The 26517-nt window shown below is 36.0% G+C and overlaps 2 protein-coding genes across 2 annotated transcripts; both read left to right on the top strand.

Moving 5' to 3' along the window:
- The first annotated feature begins 3453 nt into the window (after nucleotides 1-3453).
- Nucleotides 3454-3921, top strand: LOC116127115 (putative disease resistance protein RGA4). The gene has a single exon (XM_031412783.1). It carries the CDS (start codon nucleotides 3454-3456, stop codon nucleotides 3919-3921), a length of 468 nt encoding a protein of 155 aa, XP_031268643.1.
- An 11567-nt stretch (nucleotides 3922-15488) lies between these two features.
- On the top strand, nucleotides 15489-25504 carry LOC116127114 (pentatricopeptide repeat-containing protein At1g62680, mitochondrial-like). The gene is made up of 2 exons (XM_031412782.1): nucleotides 15489-16105; nucleotides 25129-25504. The coding sequence occupies exons 1-2, from the start codon at nucleotides 15489-15491 to the stop codon at nucleotides 25502-25504; spliced, it is 993 nt and encodes a 330-aa protein (XP_031268642.1).
- Nucleotides 25505-26517: the final 1013 nt, after the last annotated feature.

The raw sequence follows: 26517 nt of genomic DNA, 5'->3' as shown, positions 1-26517 counted from the left end.
GCAAGTTTCCACTGTTTTCATTTATTCTAGATTTTTAGTCTGTTAGGTTATGACCCTGACAACCTGACAAACATGCTCCTCAGATTTTATAAGTATTTACATATTTGAAAACTCTATGTGAAAACCTAACAAACACACCCTTGCAGCTACTATTGCAGCTTCTGCGACTGCTATGGCAATAGTATGGCGGCGGTACAGAACTGTGTTTTTCTCTCTTTTATTTTTTTACTTTTTTCTCCACCCATCCCTCTCCACCCACCAACACTCGTCAAGCTCTCTCACCCTCTTTTCGTCCGCAAAGCACACCTCCTCCCCTATGGCCAAAACTCCACCCGACCCACCTTCCATCCATCTAGTGCAACAACCTCCCATCCTAGTAGCCAACTGTTACATCCCACCACACAATATCACTGCCATAGACACAAAAACAAAAAAAAAAAAAAAAAAAAAAAAAAAAAAAAAAAAAAAAAAAAAGCCGTTTTTCGAACACTTTATGCGCAATCGGGAAAAGGTTGAAGGTGAGAGTTTTGGGGAGCACCAACGACCGGAAATCAACAACACAGCCTCAAAACACTTCAGAAAACCTTCCTCAACGGTCTTCCAATCGAAACAAACAAAAAGTTCGAACAAATCAAACCCAATTCATCTTTCACACTCAGAAAACCCTAGGGTGGTCGTTGTGTCGTGTTCATCACACTGATGAGGTCGTGATGGGCCGCGCAAGCACATCTTTCCTGGACACCTAGCGAATTCCCTGCGAGGTACGGTCCTTCAAATATAACTCCTACGATGTAAATACCCTTGCAACCACGACGCTTCTTGCTCGATTCCTCTTGATTTTTCTACCTTGCGGGAGCAGAGTTATCAACATATTCTTTAAAATGCCCCTGCTTGATAAGATCCTTGATTGCCTGCTTGAGAGCTCGGTACTCATTAGTGGAAAACATCGTCCTCTAACTACAGCTCTTTCCACAAATCTGTCTGTGGACAAACTCCCGCAATGATGAGAGTCCTAACGGACTCCTTGGGAGTATGAGCTACTTTATGGAGCTCCCTAAGGTAATGATTACTGAATCTGGGAGTGGGTCAGGTTGCCGTGCAAATCCTTCTTTGTATCTCGTTATTCACTTGCTCGAGTGATTTACTCTGGGTGCGCAGGGATTAGACACGTGGAGCACCTCCAGCCTTTCATTACTCCGGCGCACACCCACTCCACTGGCAGGAGCATGCTACTCATGTCAGCACGATATGTGACTGCGTCTGAATGGTTGCAGGATCTACCTAAGCTCTAACCTCTTGCGCTGACAGGACTCTGCGTCAGCCCTACTTTTCTAGGCATAACATTATGATTAACATCTATGGTAAGGAAGAAGCATGATTCATGCAATGGAATAACCTTCAAAAAATTCAATCCCAGAACAATGTCCTAAGAAGCTACTAACATCTTTCCCCTAAAGTTACGAGTGTCCAACTACTTGAAGATGTCTTTGACAGTAGTTCTAAATTTTTTGCAAAATGATTATGAAGAATCTAGTTAATAGCACTGTTTCAGCTCCATTTAAACAGTAAAACCAGTGTAATGTAATGCCTCCCATAAACTCACACCACCACTTTGCAGTGTAAGAACCTTAATACTCGGTAGCATTTACTTTCCCAGTAAGGGAGATAATATTAGAGAGAGAGAGAGAGAGAGAGAGAGAGAGAGAGAAGAGAGAACAGTTTCAGTTGTCAAGTTAACTTCAAATGTACAAGCATATCTAGCTGTACATGTAAATATATAAATATATACCATCCGTGCTAGAATTACATTGTTGAATTCTGACTATAAATTCAAAAAGAATAAGAGGCAGTGACACGGCGACACCGACTACAAAATGCAGTTCCCCCACTTCTGCCTCTAGCAACTGCTATTTCCTCATCAATGTAAAACCAAATAAAGAAAGGATCCTTGTTGCTTGGCTCTCTGTCATTTTTTTGGCCCAGACTGATTCCAGAGGTTTCAAATTCCCAATTTTGATGCGAATACATTCAAAAATGAAGGCCACTATTCTCTTCTTCCAAGAAAATCTTGTTGGAGTTGTCGACTACTTCAGCATTAATGGGTAATGGAGACGCACTCGGGGTCCCGCAAGAAGATTGTAGATAAAATAGGAGGGAGTCGTGCGTTCAAAGAAGCTCAACCTTTGTGAATGGATATGGGCGCTTCTACATCCAGCCAGAGAAGCTTTCATTAAATAATTTTACTACAATCCATTAATCAATCATTCAACGCCGTGCCCTTTTCTCTCCTTCTACTATTAATGTTTGATATGAAAAAGAAGGTTATTATTCTATTATATAAATAGTTATAACATGTGGCTTTTTTTTTTTTTCATCAAAAGCTAATTAAAAAAAAAAAGTTGTTTATCTAGAATCACAAACAATAAAAACTTAGAAAATATGAAATTTATTTTCTACGAATAGATAAAACCACTTTAAACTACTACTACTTTATTTGTTTCAAAGTGTTTGTCTCAATTATTGATTTCTGTTTATAATTTTGTATGAAAAGTTTTGATTTAAAAAGGAGTTTTTGTTTAATGAGAGAAAAGAATATATTGAAAAAAAGTAAAAGAATATTTTTATTTAAATTTCTAATTTATTATATTATTAGAAGTACCCACGTCAGTTTCTTTTGACTATTTACTTTATTTTATTAGATACCATTAGATTGTCTCATTCCAAGGTTTTAGTTTTAGCAGTATAGTGCTATTTCATTTCTCTTAAACTACCTGATTTTCGCTCTCCTCAAAGAAAACAGGGCTGAATCCATTGTATTTGGCTCTGCCACTGAAATTTTGAAGAAGATAGGTTCCCTTGCTGGTGGGGAATTGTCGTTGCTGTGGAATCTGGATAGTGATTTAAGAAGACTTCAGCGAACCATGAGCGCCATCAAAGCTGTGCTGTTGGATGCCGAGACAAAGCAGACTCAAAACCATCAACTGCGTGACTGGCTTGCCAAGCTTAAGGATGTTTTTTATGATGCTGAGGACGTTTTAGATGAATTCGACTTTCAAGCTTCCAGGAGATCACAACAGGGGAGCTCAACATTAAAGGTATGTCAATGCTTTTCAAGCTCTAGTCCTGTTTAAAATTGGTCACAAGATCAAGGAGATTAGAGAAAGGTTAGATGAGATCGCAGATGATAGGCGAAATTTTCCTTTTCTTCTTATTGAGAGTCATGTTGACGTGAGGCATGTAATTCCCAAGGAGAGGGAGACTAATTCCTTCTTCCAAGCTTCTAATGTCATTGGAAGAGAGAAGGATAAAGAAAACATCATAACCTTTTTGACACAACCAGGCGATGTTAATGTCTCCGTCATTCCCATAGTTGGGATTGGGGGTTTGGGTAAAACCACTCTTTCCAAAATGGTTTACAATGATTAGAGGGTCTATAGGCATTTTAAGTTAAAGATGTGGGTATGTGTTGGCGATGACTTTGAAGTTGTTAGGTTGATTAAAGAAATTATTTATTCTGCAACACATGTGGATTGTGCGAAGTTAAAAGGCGATGAAATACCCAGGGGTTTGCAAGAAACTTTAACTGGTCAAAAGTTTTTGCTTGTTTTAGATGATGTTTGGAATGAAAATCCAATGAAATGGATGGATCTGAGAAATTTACTGCTAAATGGTGCCAATGGAAGTAAAATTATTGTTAGTAAACGCAGTAAAACTGTTGCCGAGATAATGGGCACCGTTTCCCCAAATTTCATAGAATTACAAGGTCTTTCGCCTGAGGATTCTTTATTGTTGTTTAAAAGGTGCGCATTTAAAGATGGAGAAGGAAAAGATTTTCCAAACCTCATTAAAATCTCCAAGGACATTGTGGGAAAATTTAGCTCTGAGGACTTTAGGGAGCTTACTTTTTGCAAACACAGATGAAGATGAGTGGTTAAGAATAAAAAGAAGTGACACTTGGCAGCTGAAACAGGAAAAGGCAGGCATTTTACCAGTACTAAAACTAAGCTATGATAATTTGCCGTCTCACTTGAAGCAATGTTTTGCTTATCTTTCCTTATTTCCAAAGGATTATTTCTATGACAGTGATTACGTGACCGGATATTGGATGGCACATGGACTCTTGCAACCTCTAATGATGATATTGAAGAGTTAGAAGATGTTGCTGTGCGTTGTATGAAGGATTTACGGAACATTATCATTTATATTATAGGTTTAAAATGCATGATCTTGCAATATCAGTGGCAAAAAGTGACTATGTTTTTACAAAATCCAGAAGCCGAATAGTTGATGGGAGCGTTCGGCACTTTTCAATTATTGACTCTGATTTCAACGCTAAAAAAACTCCAGAAGTTCTAGATAATAGATCAAAGACAGTTCAGTCCCTTATTTTTCTGCAAGGAAACGAGCATATTGGTGTATCATGTATCCATACATGCATATCCAAATTCAAGCACCTGCGACTACTATAATCCAAAAGACTCACAACTAAAAAACGCTCCTAATTATCTCAAAAACCTTTAAAACCCTTAAAAGTTAAAACTAACACAAACCACCCCAAAAAGTAGGGGTGTTCAAAAGAGTCGGTTGGAACCGGAACCGGCAGGTATTTTGAGTTTGGTTCCAGTTCCTACCCAGAACCAGTTGTCAATAGGCAGGTTCCGGTTTCAAATTTTTAGAACCGTTATTATGTGGTTCCGGTTCCAGTTCCTATAGTTAGGAACCAGAACCGGAACCAGAAACCAGGAACCGAGACTAATATAAAATAAAATTAAAGATTAGGGGAGTTAATATAAACTTTTGTAGAAAAAGTAATGTGAATACATTTATATTTATATTTCATAACATTTAAAGTAAGTTGGTTTGACTTTTGAGAATCTACCTTTACAAAGTAATGGAGTTTGTAATTTTGAATTTATAATTTGTAATTTTATTTTTGTTAACAAGTGTCAAGTGGGGGGTATTTGTAAGTTTTTAAGGGTTTTTTTGCCATTTTAAAAACTTTTGGGGGCTCATGATTTTTATAGGGTACCCAAAATCGGAACCGGAATCGTTGTTACAGGTTCTGATTCTGGGTACCTAGGAACCGGAACTGTCAGTTCTGGTTCTGGTTCCAAATTTTAAGGAACCGTCGGTTCTGGTTCCTTCAAAAAGTGCAAGGTACCCGGAACCGAACACCCCTACCAAAAAGTACAGATATTTTACATTTCATTTAGCTACCACCAAAGTCACGGAATTCAGCTAAATAACCGATTCAACACACACAAGTGGGTTTATGCAGTCGAAAGAAGCAAACTAGTTATATCACAATCATATGATCTGTATCCAATAGGTTTCATTGATAGGTAAATAAATAAAAATTTTTGTTATCTAAAAATCAATAAAACCCCTAAAGTTTAAAAACTAATAGAAGGAAAAAAAAAAATGAATGAATGTTATATGAAGAAAGGATACTGAGTAGCGATGAAATCTATGAAAAATAATTTTTTAAAAAATTATAAAAAAAAAAGAACAAAGTGGTAAGTTTGTGTTGTGTTGTTCTTGACTGGTTTTTACAACCAGGATGTTCCATTCTTTTCTTCTGTTTTTGTTGTTGATACTTGGTAGTTTATTTGAAGCAATAGTGGAAGACCGGAAAAGCTGGACTGATTGTGATAGGGACAGACGACTATGATTTATTAAAAAACTAGATAGAAAGCCCGCGCATTGTGCTTGTATATTTGTAGAATTTTTTTTACATTATTATTAATTGTTTGGCTGGCTTGAAATTATTTGCGTTGAAGTTGATTTTATATTGAATTGATAATTAAAGAAATAAATAATAAAAATATTATATACCAAATAATGAGTATTAAATTTGTACATATTTTAATTATATATTTAATGTTGGTGTAAAGATACTGCACAGGTTCTAGTAGTTGTATCTCTACTCATTTAACACATAAAACAAACTCCTTGTTCTTAACCTTCTTTCTTTATCTTTTTCTTTCTGAAAATAATAATAATAAATTGAAGTTTTTGGCCAAGTTGTGTCATATTGTATTGCACCACAAAATCTTTTAACTCTTTATAGTAAAATTACTAGTACAAAAAATTTTAAGCTATATATTTATCAACTTAAGTGTCCAAAAACAAATGAACAACTTTCTTACTTTAGCACATAAAACATATGTAAATGAATCTAACTTCTACAATTCAATCTTATTATCTCGATCTATCATTTTCTCTTCTTTCATCAAGAATAGAAACCTATGAATTTGAGTACTTGAGTTTAGGTTGGTGAACATGGTACTCGGTGAAATAGCCGCGAATATTATAATACCACTAAGCAAGGCTAACTCCAATCCTAAACTATTAACAACCATGGATTATGGACATTGTTTAGATACACTTCTCTTGCTTTGTAAAAATTTTAGTTTCTTTAAAAGACCTGTTTCTGTGGTCACCATAGCCAACCCATATGTGTAGAGACCAAGGAAAATGCGCCATGGCAATACACTAATTCTTGATGCACGCACCTCCCCTCAATGCCAAAAGCTCAAGAAACCCACTATCCACTACAATTTCAATCAAAGTAGCTGCAACATTGGTATACTATTCTCTCCAATGTTATGTAATACCAAAACTAATCTTAATTTCTATAAAGTTTATACACCATCACAACAAAATTTGTTTTATAATAAAACTTTGTTTGCTCCTCCTGGATTTCTTCTCTTTCGGTAAGTTATTTGCAATTGTCATTTTTCAACAACCAAATTTCACAAAATCTCAGACTTAAATTATTCAGTATACTCCAACAATATTTGTGCATTCCAGACACATAATTAGCTTCCAATGATCCAGTAACTTTAAAGATCAAATTCAAGTTATATGTGATTTTAACAGTCCTAACTTGTGATATTTGCTAGACTTGGAACTGAATTTGATGAGTCTATGGACTGAACATCAGGCCTTTCTAGCTCAAATTAATCTAATTCTAGAATTTAAAACCACATAATCTGGAAATTTGAGAAATCCTGCTCTCTATAGCTGTAAAAATGGTAGATCTCTACTTTACAGTTACCAATTGAACAATAAATAAATGAAATAGAACAATTAAGATTGAAACTAACAGAAATCACAGAGTAAGATGATATCCAGATACAATCACAATTTTTCAATTTAAGAAATAACACAAAAGCATAGCACAGGATAGTCACTTGGGTGGTTTCAGGATCCATGGTAAAGATTGCTTCTTGTAAATTACCAAGAAACGAATCCATGATTAGAGCACTCGATACCATTATAAAACCAATCATACTAAAATTTGGTGAAGTTTGTGCATCCGCTAAGGTAAAAGGAATCATCCCTACAACTAAAAGTATTGTAGATACATATTCATGAACTGGGTATTTTCGTTTGAGGCTCGATATGAATGCGCCCATGAACATTACTGGCAAAACTTGATATTACAAAATAAATTTCCAATTATAGCCAAATTGATCTCGTTTACTTGATTCACATAGCAAGAGTCAATGAGCTAATCTGAGTAATTTACATCATTACAAATTAAGAGACCCAATTTGACTATCAAACAAAAACTAAAGTTATCAAAATGTCTGGTAAGGAAAATTGTTATTTTTTTCAACATGAAATTAAAAAAAGTAATGGAGTTAAATATTTACCTTGTGGATTTGAACGTGAGTTGTGTTGGATAGTTAAGAAAGCCAAACCATGAGAATCCATTACAACTGTAGAGAGCTTTACATAAGTCTTCTATGGATTCACCATCTGTTTAGTGGTGAAACCTTTAGGATAAATGAGAACGATATAGACAAATCCTTGAACAAATGTGAGGTACCAACCAAAATTGGGAAAACAAAAGGTGTCCATTGATCAAAATTTACAAACTAATCCTTGAAATTTCAAATCACTAATTAACAAATACTTAAAGAAAATCATTAAAATATTACCAATTACAACAATACTTATATGCAAATTATACCTGAATTGGAGCCTATTGTATACATATTCTTGCAAATTACGTAATAATCAGTGTACAATCAAGCGGATCAAATAATTAATTACTGAAAAAGTTAATTCTCAACTCTATTTGGAGGTTTAATAGAGTTGAGAAACTTGAGAAAAAATATATATATATATTTTCAGTACATATCTTTTCCTTGAGCTGTATTCCTCAAATTTCTCGATGACAAAAACATATTTCACTAAACTAAAACCTCATATCTCTTCAACCGCCATATCGACATTGCTTAAAAAATGGAAGGAAAAATAACTTAAAACTCCAAGTTCCATTTTTCTTTCCTTGGTAGTCAATTTTCTCTGAGATCAAGCATAATCTAATAAAACTAAAAATGAATTATTCACTTACAGCTTCATCAATTTCTCCAAGGAATGTAATCTTCTGTCCATTTTTCATGCCCTTCTCAACTACTAATTCCAATACCTTCTTCTCTTGAACAACTTTCTCATCCTTACACACTGTGCAACGATCCTTGTCACTAAGAGTTTCTCCAATCCAATTGATCCATCGTTCTTCATTAACCTATTCCTAGGTTCTAGTACCTACAAATAAAGCAATCACACATAAATTAACAAATCATAAATACAATGCCTGGTTGAATAAAGCTATTATCTTTACATTATAACTTACCCAGTAAGGGTACCAAGTCCTCACCATTGGTCTCAAAAGTGATAAATCTATGCCTTTACAAAAATTAAAGACAACCCATCAAAGACCAAATGTGAAATCAATAGCAGAAACTCAAGATAAACCGATTAGGATGATACAAATCATTATCACTACAAGAAAACTGACATTTAGCAACCAATTTTTTAGCAACTAACCAGAATTAGTTGCAAAAAGACTACATTTACCAACTAAATTGACATCAATCGAGCAAAGAGGATTAAAATTTTGGGGCCCACATGTTCCAACATTTGGCATCTAAGGTTAATTTTTTGCAACTATTTTGTTAGTCACATAACTGGTTGCTTTAGTGACTAATAAATTTAGTTGCAATTTTTTTCGGGTGATTTTTCTCTCCAAAATTTGATAATTTGCATCTAAAATATTATATTTTGCATTTACATTTTTTGTTACAAAAAACAATTTTTTGCAACTATCCCTTAATAGCTAAATTAGTTGCGAATAATTAGGGATTTGTTAGTAACTATTATGATTAGTTATAGAAAAATGAAATTACCAAAATATCCCATATTTGGACAGTAATTACAAGGGCCCCAAAGTATATACAACAACTGTAGATGCAAAAAATCTACCGTCATGAAAATAGGGTCTGATCCCGTGAGTTGAGGTCACTGATAATCCGTTGGACTTGCACACATGAAAGGGCAAGCGTGAAGCTTCCGGAAAACACCGAGGTGGTGTTTGCCGTAGGCACTCCGACGCTCAAGTCAGCAAGGCTGAAAGAGATTTAATAAGAATTAAGGAGGAGAAGAATTACCAGGAGTCTTGTCGGAGGCTAGGACTACGGTGGAGGCGTCGGGTTCTTGGAAGCAAGAACTTAGGAGCAAATAGATGGTTTTGAGTAATGCAGATTGACTGTCGGAGATTTCCCTTAATGAGAGGGCAAGCCTCTGTTTTTATAGTAAACCCAAGGGGTTGGAGTCCTAGTAGACAACTGGTGCCTCCTTTTTTGGGAGTAATCCCTATCAAGAAAGAAATATATTTCTCACCTTATTAGATTAAGTTTAATAGTTTAAATAAGATTTGAAATCTTAGTAGGACATTAAGTCCTATTGTGGGAGATAATCCCTATCATAAAAAGATAAATTTCTTGAACTTATCATATTAAGTTTAATAGTTTGAGTAAGATTTGGATCTAGTAGAAGAGGATAGAATGGGATTCTGTTTCCTATTTATAAACTGTTGCAGGCTAATGGGCTGAAACCTAGTTTAGCTTAACTTATAGGATAGCCCAACTCATAGAGTGGGTAGGTCGCAAGGTGATTTTAAGCGTGAGCCCATCAGGATTGGGTTGAGGCCTTGGGCCGTGACATGTTTTTCGTTATTGGGCCCCGTCAAGCCCAAGACGATTTTTGGCCCTAACAGTTAGCCCCCCACTCTCTAAGTTAAAGAGTATTTAGTTTAGAGAGTAGATTAAATCGAATGAGTGCAGACGAGCGGATTAGTGATAGCAGCTCGTTAGGCCGGATGGATCGTTGTGTGATTGGTCGATGACTTGTCGATTTGAGGTGCAAGAACCCTTCAACCAGTCTGGCTGACTAAATGTGTAGCTTTATGGACTGGGCAGGGCCAATCGAAGGTGCAAATCCGTGGATCGAGCAGGGTCGATTCAGGTGTAACTGTGGATCGAGCAGCTCAATCCGAAGGTGTAAATCCGATCGTAGGGTCGATCCGAAGATATAAATCTGTGGATCGAGCAGGGTCGATCCGAAGATGTAATCCATGGATCGAGCAGGTCGATCCGAAGGTGTAAATCTGTGGATCGGGCAAGGCCGATCCGAAGGTGTACGTACGTTTATCAGGCAGGCTGATTTGAAGATGTCCGTACGTTTATCGCGTGGCCGATTTGAAGTGTCCGTACGTTTATCGGGCAGCCCGATTTGAGGTGTCCGTTGTTTATCAGCAGGCCGATTTGAAGGTGGTCGTACGTTTATCGGCAGGCCGATTTGAAGTGTCCGTACTTTATCGGGCCGTCGATTGAAGTGTCCGTAAGTTATCGTCAGTCGATTTGAAGGTGTCCGTACGTTTTATCGCGCAGGCCGATTTGAAGGTGTCCGTACGTTTATCAGGCAGCTAATTTGAAGGGGTCCGTACGTTTATCGCCGACCATTTGAAGGTGTCCGTACGTTTTATCGGGCAGCCGATTTAAAGTGTCCGTACGTTTATCGGCAGGCCGATTTGAAGCTGTCCGTACGTTTATCGAGCAGACCGATTTGAAGGTGTCCGTACGTTTATCGGGCAGGCCGATTAAAGGTGTCCGTACGTTTATCGGCATACCGATTTGAAGGTGTATGTAAAGTAGAGCTTGTATGGAGCTTGCGGTCAGTCCGCGTGACCGACTTGTAGTTGAAACCTTTTGATTGAAGCTGGAGCAGTGACTTGCATGGCATGCATGTTTTAAGCAAAGCCGAATGAAGAGTTAATATGCATAATGTGCATGTGTTATGGACTGAATAAAGAGTGAGCTAAATGGAAAAATGGGCTGCATGTATTTAAGTAATGGGCCGATAAGAGAAAGATTTACCCAAATAGAGTGGTAGTTAAATGAGATAATGACACATACCTTTCCCCTTCAAGTGTTGCCACCCATGCTGTGCTGAATCAAGTGGAGTATTTGATTTGACTTTTAAGAGGTATATAAATACCATTAGTCCACTCAAAAAGCTCATGCAGCCAGAATGAAGAAGTAGCCTCGCCCAGGATAACGATGTTCCAAACAAGGTAGAGTTGTAATGCCACTAGAATGATTACTGTCATTCACCTCCATAAATCCTGATGTGTATCTTCTAGAACAAATCGAATAGAAAGAAAAGACCAAATGGAGAAATAACCAATGATCATATGGTGTTATGTGTATCATGCGTGTCACACAGTCGAATAAGCCAAATGGAGAAACAAAGGCTGAATGGAGTAAAATGCATGAGGCCGAATGAATATGTTTAAATCAATGAAAAGAATGAACCGAGCAAGTGCTGATCTTTGGCCCTTCTCCCCTGCATGTGAGAACAACTTATGAAATATGAGTCCATTGTGTAGGAGGTGGAATTGAAAGCTCACTTTTCCAAATATTTGCCACGTGGCCCTTTTGAATCAAGGTGCATTAAACGCATGAAAAAAGTCTTACAGCTTTTGAAGTTTGAAATATTTTATTATACTATAATTTTTGGCGTCAAGTCTTTAAAGAAAATGTGTATTTGATTTCTTTGACCCGTCATCTCCCCATTCAGTTTCTTCACGAAGATTTTTCTGGCCATAGGAGTTTTTCAACTTTTCCCTTAGCGAATCACGGTAAAGTCTTCTCCTCTCTTCAATTTCTTATTGTTTTCTACTTTTCTGTATCCAATATTTTGAGGAGTTGAGGTGTTTTTGGATAAAAAAGTTAAAGTTTAGGGCGGGGTTTGTGGCGTTTCTTGATAATTTTCTAGAGAGCGAAAATTGGAATTCTTTGAAATATGGTTTTGGTCTTGTAACAAATAATTTTGGGTTGGATTTGTTATTAGTCGGGTGAACTTCTGGAAAAAAGACGGATTTCTGTTGTGAAGTATTTTTACAAATGCTTGGTGCCTTTATTTTTGAAGGAGGCTGAAGGTGTTTCATGGGTTTCTTCGTTTTTTTACAAAGTTTCGTTTTCCAATAGCTCTTGAGGTTCTTTAAACGATTTGGTGATTTTGAGAGATTAGAATTGTTCTTGGCAAGTTTCTTGGGAACTTTGACATTTTTCATGGAAGAAGAAGGAGATTGGGAGGCGGCATTCTTCCCTATTTTCTATGGGTGTATTGACTAGTAGATGATGGATAGTAGACTACCGCACTAGGCTAGTATCTGACACTCGGTGGAGAACTCGAGTTATAGTCGGGGCTTCCCCCAGAATTATATGGACTGCGAGGACTAAATGACGGGCTTGAGGAATAAATGGAGACGTAGGTGAATATGATGAAGGTGTTGGGCTGTAATTTGGAGATGTGGACTGTAAGGCTGGCAGTGACAATCTTGGGCTGCTTGGTGGATAAGCCAATGATGACTATATTTGTTAGACTGGGACCGTGACTTGGCGAAGTAGGGCTATAGGTTGGTGAGTAGGGTTGTATGATGGAGATGTGGGGCTATAAGAGGGTGATTGTTGGTATAAATAAAAGAGGGAGTAATCGCGTGAGGGTCGCTTCTATCGTTTACATGGAAACCAATATGGATGGACAAAACTCTGGTGGCATGAACCGAATGACGGAATCCATGCTGACTGATCTAAGTATTATTACAGTTTTGACTGTTGTATGTATATGGCGCCATATGTGGAAAGGTAATGTAAAAAAGAAAGGAATCTGGCAAGTATGGGTGGGTGGGGGTGTTTTTGTTAATTTTTAAACTTTTTTCTCTGGGGGTATTTGATGAAATTAATAAACTTAAGGGGACTAAAAATAATTAAAAAAATAGACTAATATTTCTCAAATAATATGCCAAACAATATTTGGGGAATAGGATTTGGAATATGAGTAGAAATAATAAAACAAACGGAGCCTAAGTTATTCATGAAAGGGCTTTAGTTCATGATGAATAAGGAATGTATATTCATTGACAAAAAATTGTGATACAAAATGAACTTGTATTTATGAGAATGTATTTAAGAAATATATGTAAAGGTTCACTGGTTTATTATAAAAATATTAATCCCTCAAATATAATTGAGTGATAATGATCATCTCTTCTTTAATGTACTTTGTATATATAAAAGGAGTAAAACTGTAATGTTAAAAATGAGAACAAGACGTTACCTTGGTTCTTTTGGCATCAAAATTCTTGATTTCTCTTCATATATATCTTTTTATAGTTGTCTTTCTTTCATGTAGACGATCAATTTAAGTTCTCATTGCTTCATGAATGGTTCTGCAGCTTCATCCAAATTCCACACCATTCATCAAACATCGCCTTGCACCCAAAGTTAAGCAATAAGTTGGAGCTTCACTCTTTAGATTCTAGTTCATGGCTTGTTTTGTTGCTTGGGACCTATCCAAATGAGATGCCATTTTTTTCTTTCCACCAGGAAAAGCCATCGACAATTTCTCAACCATCCACATCCTGACTAAGGTAATATAAGCGTTAAAGTCGTGTGTTTTCAGAACCCCTCTAGTATTTAGAAACTAGTGTTTGATCAAAGGATTTCATGCCTCACTGGCTACAGTTTATAGAAGAACTTGGAGGCATAAAGCTACTTGATCCTCGTAAGTTTCCATCACTGTATGAATGGACTCAGAAATTACTACAAGTGCATTTGTTGCTTTAATGTTCCCTGCTGTCCTGATAAACAACCTAAGATTAAAAACATTACAAAAAAGATATCTCTAGAAAGCAGGTCACATCTGCGGTAAGGAAGAAGCATGATTCATGCATCGCAATAACCTTCAAATAATTCAATCACAGAACAATGTCCTAAGAAGCTACTAACATCTTTCCCCTAAATTTATGAATGTCCAATTGCTTCAAGATGTCTTTGACAGTAGTCCTAAATTTTTTGCGAAATGAATATGAAGAATCTAGTTAATATCACTGTTTCAGCTCCATTTAAACAGTAAAACCAGTGTAATGTAATGCCTCCCATAAACTCACACCACCACATTGCAGTGTCAGAACCTTAAAACTCAGCAGCATTTACTTTCCCAGTAAGGGAGATAACATTAGAGAGAGAGAACAGTTTCAACTGTCAAGTTAACTTGATATGTACAAGCATATCTAGCTATACATGTAAATATATGAATATATACCATCCGTGCTAGAATTACATTGTTGAATTCTGATTATAAATTCAAAAAGAATAAGAGGTATTGACACGGTGACACCGACACCAAAATGCAGTCCCCCCACTTCTGCCTCTAGCAACAGCTATTTCCTCATCAATGTAAAACCAAATAAAGAAAGGATCCTTGTTGCCTGGCTCTCTGTCATTTTTTTGGCCCAGACTGATCTCTAGAGGTTTCAATTGAAGCTCGACAGATCGAAGCTTGGAGAGAAGACTCTGTTCACGGTGGGACAATGGCGTGACTCTGTTGGAGTGCTGGGTGTTGGCGAACGACGAAATAGCTCACAGTGTGGATGGGTGATGGCGAACGACGATCGACGCAGACGAAGTGCAGAGATTTGAATCTTGAAATTTTCAGATTTGGTGACTGGAGGCTGAGAGAGTGAAAGACGAATGTGGATGGTGCTGTTGAAGGCTTGTAGCGTGACTGCGTGAGTGAAAAAAAAAAATTTTGCTTTTATATGTAGGGTAAAACCGGTTTAAAAACCGGTTTTCGGTTAACCGGTTTGCAATTTTTCAAATCGAACCAGTTTTTCGGTTTTTTGAATTTTACTAACCGAAAACCGAACCGGTTTGTAAAAAAACCTAATTTTCAGTTCGGTTTCGGTTCGGTTACCGGTTCGGTTCGGTTTTCGGATTTTTTATCCCGCCCCTAGATACAACCGAAGAAACCAAATATACTGTATGTTGAAAACATGAGCAACTAGGATAAAGAAAAGAGAGAAAATGGCAATGTTGTAATATAATATAGCAAATGTGGTTTAAAAATAAGATGAAGAGTGAAGATGAACACGTGTCATTACATTAAAGATACAATGAGAGGGAGTGATAGGCTCAAGTGTTTGTATAATTACATGCGAACCCTGTAGGTTTCAGATAAATACATTTTATCCCACTCTCATTTCGGGTGAGATTCTGTTATTTAAATGTAAATCCTCATAAGACTAACTCAGTTTGAACCCTAGATAATCCACAAACGCAGCTACTCAAATGGCCTCCAAAACCTTTCTTCGTCGTTGTTATTCTTCTTCTGAAACCAAATTCTCATCTTTATTGACAAATTCATGTAAAGTGGCTACAACTATACCAAAAGATTCAGTACATAATGTTGAAGAGGTAGCGAGGCTTGATAAATTCCTTCAAAAAGATTATAAAGAAGGTACTATCACTGCTGATGAAGCATGCTATTTCTTTTGTTTAATGACTCATATGCAACCGAAACCACCGATTTCTTCATTCAACCAGTTGTTTGGAGTGCTTGCTAAGAAAAAGTCTCATGAAGATGTTATTTTGCTGTACAAGAGAGTGGGTTTAATTGGGTTGTTGCCGGATTTGATTACTTTGAATATTTTAGTTAATTGTTTTTGTAATGTGGGTAGAGTATGTGATGGTTTTGTTGTTCTTGGGAGGATTTTGAGGTGGGGTTTTAGCCCAAATGTTGTGACTTTGACTTATTTGATTAAAGGATTGTGTTTGGAGAATAGGAGTTCAAAGGCTAGGAGGTTGTACAAGAAAATGGTTGTGTTTGGGGTTATGCCTAACGTGATTACGTATGTGACTTTGATTAACGGGTTGTGTCAGACAGGAAAGGTGGAGGAAGCTAATGGGTTGATGGAATTGATGATTCAAAGAGGTTTGCAGCCTAATGTGGTGACATTTAATACAATGATAAATGGGCTTTGCAGGGAGGGGAAGACGGAGGAAGCTAATAGGTTGCTGGAATTGATGAGTCAAAGAGGTTTGCAGCCTGATGTGGTGACTTTTACTACAATGATTAATGGGCTTTGCAAGAAGGGGAAGATGGAGGAAGCTAATGGGTTTTTAGAGTTGATGAGTCAAAGAGGTTTGCAGCCTGATGTGGTGACGTTCACTACAATGATAAGTGGGCTTTGCAAGGAGGGGAAGATAGAGGAAGCTAATGGGTTATTTGAATTGATGGGTCAAAGAGGTTTGCAGCCTAATGTGGTGACATTTAATATAATGATTAATGGGCTTTGCAAGGTGGGGAAGATGGAGGAAGCTAATGGGTTGTTTGAATTGATGAGTCAAAGAGGTTTGCAGCCTGATTTGGTGACATTTAATACAATGATTAATGGGCTTTGCAAAGTGGGGAAGATGGAGAAGGCTAATGGGTTGTTGGAATTGATGAGTTAAAGAGGTTTATCAAGAATATCGATCAACCAAACGAAAAATGCAACACTGGAACTAATTACTAATTACTGTTCCAAGAGTTGATTTCTAAGGATTTGATCTCAATTTCACCGAAGCTTTGTTTATACAATTTCCGGTGTGAAGCATCTAATTAGGGTGTTTCAGTTGATGGAATGGGGGTCATCGTGAAGAGACTAGGAGATATATATTGGGAAGAAATGTTTCAGGCTTAAGTGAGTACAATTTAGTAATGTATTATAGGAAGAGTGTAATGTTTACTGCTTTTCCTAACCGTATCGAATAGAACTTCTTCATATAAAACCTGCTCGATTTAGATTGGGAGAAAATCATGTGCTATGGTTCGAATCCATAGTCAATCCTATTTATAGGAGCAGTTGACAATTGATTCCAATTTTTCCATTAATTTCGTATTCGTAATAGTCCAAAAGGAAGGCTCGTCTCCGAGTTGTTCAAGAACATTGGCGTTGAGTTTATTATTTCACTGATTGTGATGGTGGACCAGGGCTTCATTGACTTCGTTGCTCATTTGCTTGAAGTGAATCTTAGGACATGCCTTACTGCATGGCAATCATAGCCTTAGAAGTTTCAACCCATATCAACTCACACAATCTGTATTCACTCAAATTAAATTCATGTTGTTGGTGATATATGAAGTATGATTTTCCTTTCTCATACGTAGTTGTATTTCAGTTTTCCATTATCAAGAATGTAAATTTGCACGTATCATGTATTTCAGGGATTCGTTCCTCGCTTTGTTTTATAGGGTAGTATCGGAATCTCATTACAGTCTTGTTGTACATCAGGAGAATTCTTCTTTCTTGTTTGAGGAAATATACTTTGAGTGTCTTTGACTATATTAGAATTTTTTATATAATTTTAGAACTTCTATCTTTTTAATCTTTTTCCTATTTCTCATAGTCCATTGCTAATTTATGTTCTAATCAATTACTAAATACTGTTCCAAGAGTAGATTTATATGATATGATCTCAATTTCACTGAAGCTTTGCTTATATGATTCTGGTGTGAAGCATCTAAGCAGGGTGTTTTAGTTGATGAAAGGGCAGTCGCTGTGCATTGTCTAGGAGATATATATTGAAGAGAAGAAGCATTTTAGACTGAAGTGTAGTGTAATTTTCAAACTCTTTAACATGAAATAAGCTGCAACATTTTTGTTGAAATTTTCTCTATGTGGGGGTTTGACGGTGGTGGCGACAAGCTACATGTGTGGCCGTGTAGCATTGGTTGATTGGTTGGGGGGATTGTATTGGTGGTTTTTTGTTAAAAGGCTGGATAACTTAATCTTTAAAGAATCAATCAAAGCTTCCATATATTAAGAGCCAGAGGGCTCTCATCACTATATATATAGTTAATTTACACAAACGAATAGCTTTGTATTTGTACTGGGCCTGTTCTCTGTTGTTTTATGCGGTTTCCAAGTTGAAATGTTCGACGGTGGCGGACGGCTGCCAACAATCAGTTGGGGGAGTAGAGGGTTTTTTCTTAATTTATAAACTTTTATTGTGAAAGCGTTTAGCTGAATTAACAAATATAATCATAATCATATCTTATTTGATTAAAGCATATCCTATCCTATTTAGAATAAAATAATACTAAAAAAAGTGTAACAAATGGAGCCCCATAGCTGTATTTGTTTCCTTATTCCTGTCATATCCTATTCAAAATGCATGTTTGTTTCACTGTTCCCAAAATCCAATCCTATTCTATTCAACTCAAAATATTTAAATTTTTTTAACCCCTTAGGTTTGTTAATTTAACTAAACACCCCCAACAATAAAAAATTATAAATTGACAAAAACACCTTCACCCACCCACATATTCCTGACAGAGTTGGTCACCACCGCCAGCATTTAATGGGTGGGTGAGAGTGTTTTTCTTAATTTTAAAACTTTTATTGTAGGGGATGTTTAACTAAATTAACAAATATAAGAGATTAAAAAATAATCTTACCAAACACATTTTCAAATTCGAATCCTATCCTCGTAATAATAACTCAACTTAACTTTTTCAAAAATACTACTCAAAATAATAAAACAAACACACTCTAGATATTCTTTTAGAAGCAAAGTTGATTAATTTAGTAAAGACTGGCTCACAACTCATACTTACAAACTTTCTCTCATAACCTTGATCTAGTAGTTCGTAATTGATCAACTAATAATTGAGTAAGCGAGATCCACTGCAAGCAGGCGGGACCAATTTGTGAGCAGAACAATTACGAGCTATCATGTCAGGGTTGTAAGAGAAAGTCTATGAGATTAGATTGTAAGTGTAGTACTGCCTGATTAATTGTGTCATGTATATTCTTTTTTAATTTCAAAATTTCTTCAAAAAAGAATGAAAAACCTCGTTAAAAGCATTTGAGCAAAAGTCCTTTCATAATTTGGATATGGATTATGAATTCATAAATAGATATATAAAATACTATATCATTTGAAATCATGAATGTTTTTGCCTTTTGAATGAAGGCAGATTTGAGTTCAATATTGAATTTGACCTAATCCATAATTAGGTTGGATTGCATTTAATACAATTTATCAATTTGAAGCTGTCAAGTGAGGCAAGGCCAGCCACTCGTGAGTAGTTTGAAATCATGAATGTTTTTGTTTGCTCAAATACTATTATATCATTTTTCTTCCACAGTGCATGTCTTGACAAGTTAGATATATTTGTGGCATACTCTGTTTACCGAAGTTCTTTAGTGGTGAATGTATACTTCCGTAGATATGATTTTCCTTTCCCAAACGAAGTTGTATTTCAACTTTTCATTATCAAGAATGTAAATTTGCACATATCATGTATTTTAGGGATTCGTGAAAATAATAGTAATAAATTGAAGTTCTTGGCCAAGTCTTCCCATATTGCATTGCACCACAAAATCGTTTGACACTTTGTAGTGAAATTACCATTACCAAAAATTTTAAGCTATATATATCTATCAACTTAACTATCCAAAAAAAAATGAACAACTTTCTTACTTTTGCATAGAAAACATATGTAAATCAATCTAACTTCTACAATTCAGTCTTATTATCTCAATCTATCATTTTCTCTTCTTTTTTTAAAAAGAGAAGCCTTGGAATTTTAGTACTTGAGTTTAGGTTGGTAAACATGGTACTCGGGTGAAATAGCCACGAATATTATAATACCATTGAGCAAGGCTAACCCCAATGCTAAACTACTAACAACCATGAATTTAGATACACTTCTCCTTTGTAAAAATGTCAGTTTGTTTAGAAGACCTGATTCTACAGTTGCCACAACTAACCCATATGTGCAGAGGCCAAGGAAAATGTGCCATGGCAATATACTAATTCATGATTTCAATCAAAGTAACGGCAACATTGTTATACTATTCTCTCCAATGTTATGTAATACCAAAATTAATCTTAATTTCTGCAAAGTTTATACACCATCCCAACAAAATTTGTTGTACAATAAAACTTTGTTTGCTCCTCCTGGATTTCTTCTCTTTCGGTAAGTTATTTGCAATTGTCATCTTTCAACAACCAAATTTCACTAAATCTCATACTTAAATTATTCAGTACACTCCAACAATATATGTGCACACCAAACACATAATTAGCTTCCAATGATCCAATAACTTTAAAGATCAAATTCAAGTTATATGTGATTTTAACACTCCTGACCTGTGATATTTGCAAGACTTGGAACTAAATTTGATGAGTCTATGGACTAAAAATCAGACCTTTCTAGCTCAAATTAATCTAATTCTGAAATTTAAAACCACAGAAGCTGGAAATTTGAGAAATCAAGTTCTCTATAGCTGTAAAAACGATAGCTCTTTTCTTTGCAGTCACCAATTGAACAATAAATAAATGAAATAGAACATTTAAGATTGAAACTAACATAAGTCACATAGTAAGATGATATCCAGATAAAGTCACAAATTTTCAAGTTAAGAAACAACACAAAAGCATAGCATAGGATAGTCACTTGGGTGGTTTCAAGATTCATGGTAAAGATTGCTTCTTGCAAATTACCAAGAAACGAATCCATGATTAGAGCACCCAATATCATTATAACACCAATCATACTGACATTTGGTGAAGTTTGTGCATCTGCTAAGGTAAAAAGAATCAACCCCACAACTAAAGGTATTGCAGATACATATTCATGAACCGAGTATTTTCGTATAAGGCCTGGTATGAATGCAGCCATGACCATTACAGGCAAAACCTGAGACGACAAAATAAATTTCTAATTATAGCCAAATTGATCCCATTTACTTGATTCACATTGCAAGAGTCAATGAGCTAATTTGAATAATTTACACCATTATAGATTAAGAGGCCCAGTTTGACTATCAAACAAAAACTGAAGTTATCAAAACGTCTAGTTAAGAAAATCGTTACTTTTTTCAACATGAAATTAAAAAAAGTAATGGAGTTAAATATATATCTTTGTGGATTTGAACGTGAGTTGTAATGGATAGTTAAGAAAGCCAAAGACTCTTTGGTAAGTCCATGAGAACCCATTAAGACTGGAGAGAGCTTCCACATAAGTCTTTCATGGATTCATCATTTGTTTAGTGGTGAAACCTTGAAGATAAATGAGAACGATATAGACAAATCCTTGAACAAATGTGAAGTACCAACCGTAACTGGGAAAACAAAAGGTGTCCATTGATCAAAATTTAAAAACTAATCCTTGAAATGTCATATCACTGATTAACAAATACTTAAAGAAAATCATTGAAATGTTACCAAATACAACAACACTTATATGCAAATTATACCTGAATTGGAGTCTATTGTATACATATTCCTGCAAATTACGTAATAATCAATTTACAATCAAGAGAATCAAATAATTAATTACTAAAAAAGTTAATTCTCAACTCTATTTGGAGGCTGAGAAACTTGAGAAATATATATATATATTTTTTCAGTACATATCTTTTCCTTGAGCTGTATTCCTCAAATTTCTCGACGACAAAAACATATTTTGCAAAACAGAAACCTCATATCTTTCATTGCTTAAAAAACGGAAGGAAAAATAACATAAAACTCCAAGTTCCATTTTTCTTTCCTTGGTAGTCAATTTTCTCTAAGATCAAACAGAATCTGAAAACTAAAAATGAATTATTCACTTACAGCTTCATCAGTTTCTCCAGGGAATGTAATCTTCTATCCATTTTGCATACCCTTCTCAACTACTTATTCCAATACCTTCTTCTCATCCTTACACACTATGCAACGATCCTTGTCGCTGATAATTTCTCTAGCCCAATTGATCCATCCTTCTTCACTAACCTCTTCCTAGGTTCCAGTACTTACAAATAAAGCAATCACACACTAATTAACAAATCATAAAGACAATGCTTGGTTGAATAAAGTTACTATCTTTATATTATAACTGATCCTGTAAGGGTATCAAGTCCCCGCCAGTGGTCTCAAAAGTGATAAATCTATGCCTTCACAAAAATTAAAGACAACCCATCAAAGACCAAATGTGAAATCAATAGCAGAAACTAAAGATAAACCCATCAGGACCATACACATCATGATACAGAAAAACCAAACACAACCATAAAAAGTAAACAACTTCTTGGCATGATTCCGACACAAGGTGAATGTGAAGAGACTAATGTGTGCTATTATTACTAATAACAAACAATTTCATATAAAAAAAGTTTTCTTGAGACCTTTGGGATCCCACTATTTAATTGTTATTAATATTTGGGTGAATGTGAAGGGACTAACATGAATGTATATTTGTTTTAGTTAAACCTTTAGATGCCCAATATGTGCTATTAATACTAATAAATAACAATTTACATATAAACAAAGTTTTCTTGAGACCTTTGGGATGCCACTATTTTTTTCTTATTAATATTTAGGTGAATGTGAAGGGACTAACATGAATCTTCCTACATGGCAATCATATATTAATAGAGCTCTTAAGATCCTATGTGGCATCCTAGGTGGAGTTATATGTGGATTCCAAATGGCGATCAATAGAGAGGGTGAACTTAAGGATTATATAGATGTATAGATCGTAGAAATTTATAATTAAATTTTAGTGAATGGGAATTATTATTTGATTTGATCTTTGAGAAAATAAATGGTCATTAGTAAATTATAAATTAACCCCATTCATGTGGGGATGAACATGGCATTTGCGGGTTCAGAATTTATATCCATATCAATATTGATTTTTTTTTTCTAATGATTGGAGCGTTTGGACAATTTGTGCACATCTCAACTATTTTTTTAGGGATTTTGAAAATTATCGGTCGAATAAGAGTTCTAGTAGCCACAAGTATTAACAACCTTAGAGACTTAAACTCGAGAGACAAAACTATCGGCCAAATAAGGTAGTAATTTATGTGTTGCTAATAGGGGTTACTATTAGTGTATATTAGTGTATGCCCTAGAAACCATTCGTGTTGTCGGTTTCAGAGAATTTTGTCTTGTATCTATATATATATCATAAATAATAGAAGAAAGAGTTCTTCAATTCATATATATAAATTGCTTCCTTTATTTAGTCACGCATTTAAAATAAAGTATGTATATGAATTGCCCAGATGATTCATTTAATCGGTAAATGAATTATCGAAAAGGGTTCCCTATAGAAGCAATATAATTTGGGCAACTATATTGCATAGTAGGCATATCGGATGCTTCCGAAAGATATCATGAGTTGATATAAGTACGGATGAGGATGATAGTCATGTCACTGGGGCATTGGTATGGATTGACGGTTGGTGAACTGTTTTTCGAACATGACCGAATAACGACAAATCACTTGGAAAAGCATGTAGTCAATGATTTATCGTTCGGTTATATCAGTGCACGATGTAGTCCTTTGACCTGAGACATTGTAGTCGGATCTGATATGGATGTATATGGTTCATACGGTGTATAAGTACGAGACTAATCATGTTTCGTACAATAAAGCCTATTTGGTCATGTGTTTTTCATATGCGGAAACGAACGATGGTCAAGAGGGGATCCATTGACTCGGAAATATATGATCGGGAGTACCGCGGACTCCATCCAGATTCGAGTTCCTAGACGAACATCGATAAATGTCGGAAAACTGAATCTCTGGCCAGAGTCTATTATTAGTCATACAAAAGCAAGTTTGTGATGACGAGTTTCGGACATATTGATTGACGATTCGGTAGAAGATCGAGTTTAGGATTTTGACTTTCCATGAATCCATACTCGATTAGGATATCTCAATGGAAGGACTTTACCTGCATGGTACGTATGATCTGAAATGGGTTCGATGAAGTATTTCTTCATCGTGGTTTAGGGACTATGGCACATTGCTTGATGTTTACCATAGTCGTTGGGCCTCCGGACAGGTTTTTGGATTCATCCAGAACCAGCTCACGGCTAATCCACGGTGGACCTACATGGTCACACCAATAGCCTTGAGAAGTTAGAGAAGGATGAGAGAGAGAAATGATTATCCGAAGAGGGCTAGCACCTTCTGAGGGTAATAACGGGATTTCTATAGTAATAGTTACATAGAAATCATTTGTGACATTTTAAGGGTTAAAATGGTCAAGAAATAATTAATTATATTTAATTATTATATCTTAAAGTGTTAAGATTAATGAGATGAACAAAAACAGCCTTTTAATAGTTAAAGGGTAAAAGAGGTAAATTTATGGGTTGTTAATGTAAACTAGTTTAGTTTACATGGGCCCTTGAATAATATTGATTATTCAAAGGGTAGCATATTAAATTCGTGGGGTCCCTTTATAAAATAAGATTTTATTGGGCTTGGAAGTGAAAAATAAATAATTGCAAAATTGACCAAGTATATATAAGTGCAAAAGATTGCATTTTAGTTCATTCTTGACTTGTTCACAAAAACACAAACCAAAACTCTCTCTCAAACACACGGCCACTCTCTAATCTCTCAAGGTGGTGTTAAAGTGTGGAGGTTTCATCCTTTTGAAGCTAATCTTCATCAATCCAAAGCCAAGGAGTAGGTATAATTTCTTCTCAAGCTTTGTTATAAAAACCGTTTTCTTGAATCCATCCTTTTATGCTTTCTTCTCCATCTCCACCACTCTTCATGCATGCATGCTGTTCTTTCAAATGGTATCAGAGCTAAAAGCTCCTTGCATGTCGAATTTATAAGCTAAAATGACATTTTCCATGTGTTCATATGTTCANCCTAGTCCAGGTCAAAGTTCAAAGTCACCTAGTTTCCTATAGGTCAACCTAGTCCTATAAGAATGAGCCAATCTCCTAGTCAGCCTAATTCAAGTTAGGTTCCCATAAGTCAACCTAGTCCCATAAGGATGAGCCAGTCTCGTAGTCAGCCTACCAATTTAGGTCTTACTCTAACTATATAGCCTACTCTTGGTAAACCAAACTCTTAGGAAAGATTGGAACCAAAGGAAGGTTTGGATAGATTAAATCAGCCAGGTCTTCAATGTTATTCTTGAAGAACTGACTATCAAAGTGGAAGGAAACCTAATGATCTGCATGAGCAATCATCCCAACTAGAAGAAACTAGTTATTCACAGTCACAGGGTAAGGAAGAACTATCTTCTGATGAGTCTAAATCAGGGCATGATGATTTACATTTACCTATTGCACTAAGGAAGGGTATTAGATCCTTTACATTGCATCCTATTGCTAAGTATGTGGCATACGATAAGTTGGTAGATGATTTTTTGGCATTCACCACTAATCTCTCAGGTGTGAAGGTTCCAACACCGATACATGAAGCGTTTGGGGATGAAAAATGGAGGAAGACTATGATAAAGGAGATGGAGGCTCTTGAGAAAAAACAAGAGTTGGGAGCTGGTGAGTTTACCTAGAGGGAAAACAACTGTGAGCTGCAAGTGGGTATTTACTATTAAGTATAAGGCAGATGGAACAGTTGAAAGGTATAAGGTAAGGCTGGCGGCAAGGGGATTTATGCAAATGCATGGAGTAGACTATGGGGTGACCTTTGCTCCGGTGGCTAAGTTGAATACTATCAGGGTGCTCATCTCTTGCAACAAATCTAGACTGGCCTTTACAACAACTAGATGTGAAAAAACGCGTTTTTAAATGGTGAACTTGCAAAAGAGGTATACATGGAAATGCCACAAGGGTTTATGGGAGTGGAAAGAATGNTGATTTTAACACTCCTAACCTATAATATTTGCAAGACTTGGAACTGAATTTGATGAGTCTATGGACTAAAAATCAGGCCTTTCTAGCTCAAATCAATCTAATTCTAAAATTTAAAACCACAAAAGCTGGAAATTTTAGAAATCCAGTTCTCTATGGCTGTAAAAAAATGATAGATCTCTTCTTTACAACCACCAATTGAACAATAAATAAATGAAATAGAACAATTAAGAATGACACTAACAGAAGTCACAGAGTAAGATGATATCCAGATAAAGTCACAAAAGCATAGCACAATATAGTCACTTGGGTGGTTTTAAGATTCATGGTAAAGATTGCTTCTTGCAAATTACCAAGAAACGAATCCATGATTTCAGCACCTAATACCATTATAACACCAATCATACTGAAATTTGGTGAAGTTTGTGCATTTGCTAAGGTAAAAAGAATCAACCCCACAACTAAAAGTATTGCAGATACATATTCATGAACTGGGTATTTTCGTCTGAGGCCTGATATGAATGTGCATGTGACCATTACAGGTAGAGGTGGAACAAATAGGCCGGGTTAGGGTTGAACCCAACCCGGCAGCAACCCCCAGGCGGGCCCACGGGTTGCTGTTTTGTCCTTTTTGAAGAAGGACTGCCCACCTGCCGGGTTGACCCGCGGGTTGGCTATTGTCAACCTGGCGGGTTGGCTGTTACACACTAACGGT

This window comes from Pistacia vera, unplaced genomic scaffold (genome assembly GCF_008641045.1).
Source record: "Pistacia vera cultivar Batoury unplaced genomic scaffold, PisVer_v2 Contig189, whole genome shotgun sequence".
Lineage (NCBI taxonomy): Eukaryota > Viridiplantae > Streptophyta > Magnoliopsida > Sapindales > Anacardiaceae > Pistacia > Pistacia vera.
The sequence above is the reverse complement of the archived record's forward strand: the minus strand, read 5'-3'. Positions and strand labels throughout refer to the sequence as shown.

Bases quoted from the DNA above. Each gene is read 5' to 3' on its own strand.
- LOC116127115 (XM_031412783.1), top strand. From the start codon at position 3,454: ATGTGGGTATGTGTTGGCGATGACTTTGAAGTTGTTAGGTTGATTAAA.
- LOC116127114 (XM_031412782.1), top strand. From the start codon at position 15,489: ATGGCCTCCAAAACCTTTCTTCGTCGTTGTTATTCTTCTTCTGAAACC. The intron at 16,106-25,128 runs GTTGATGGAATT...TTATTCTTGAAG, and splicing joins AAGGTGGAGGAAGCTAATGG to AACTGACTATCAAAGTGGAA.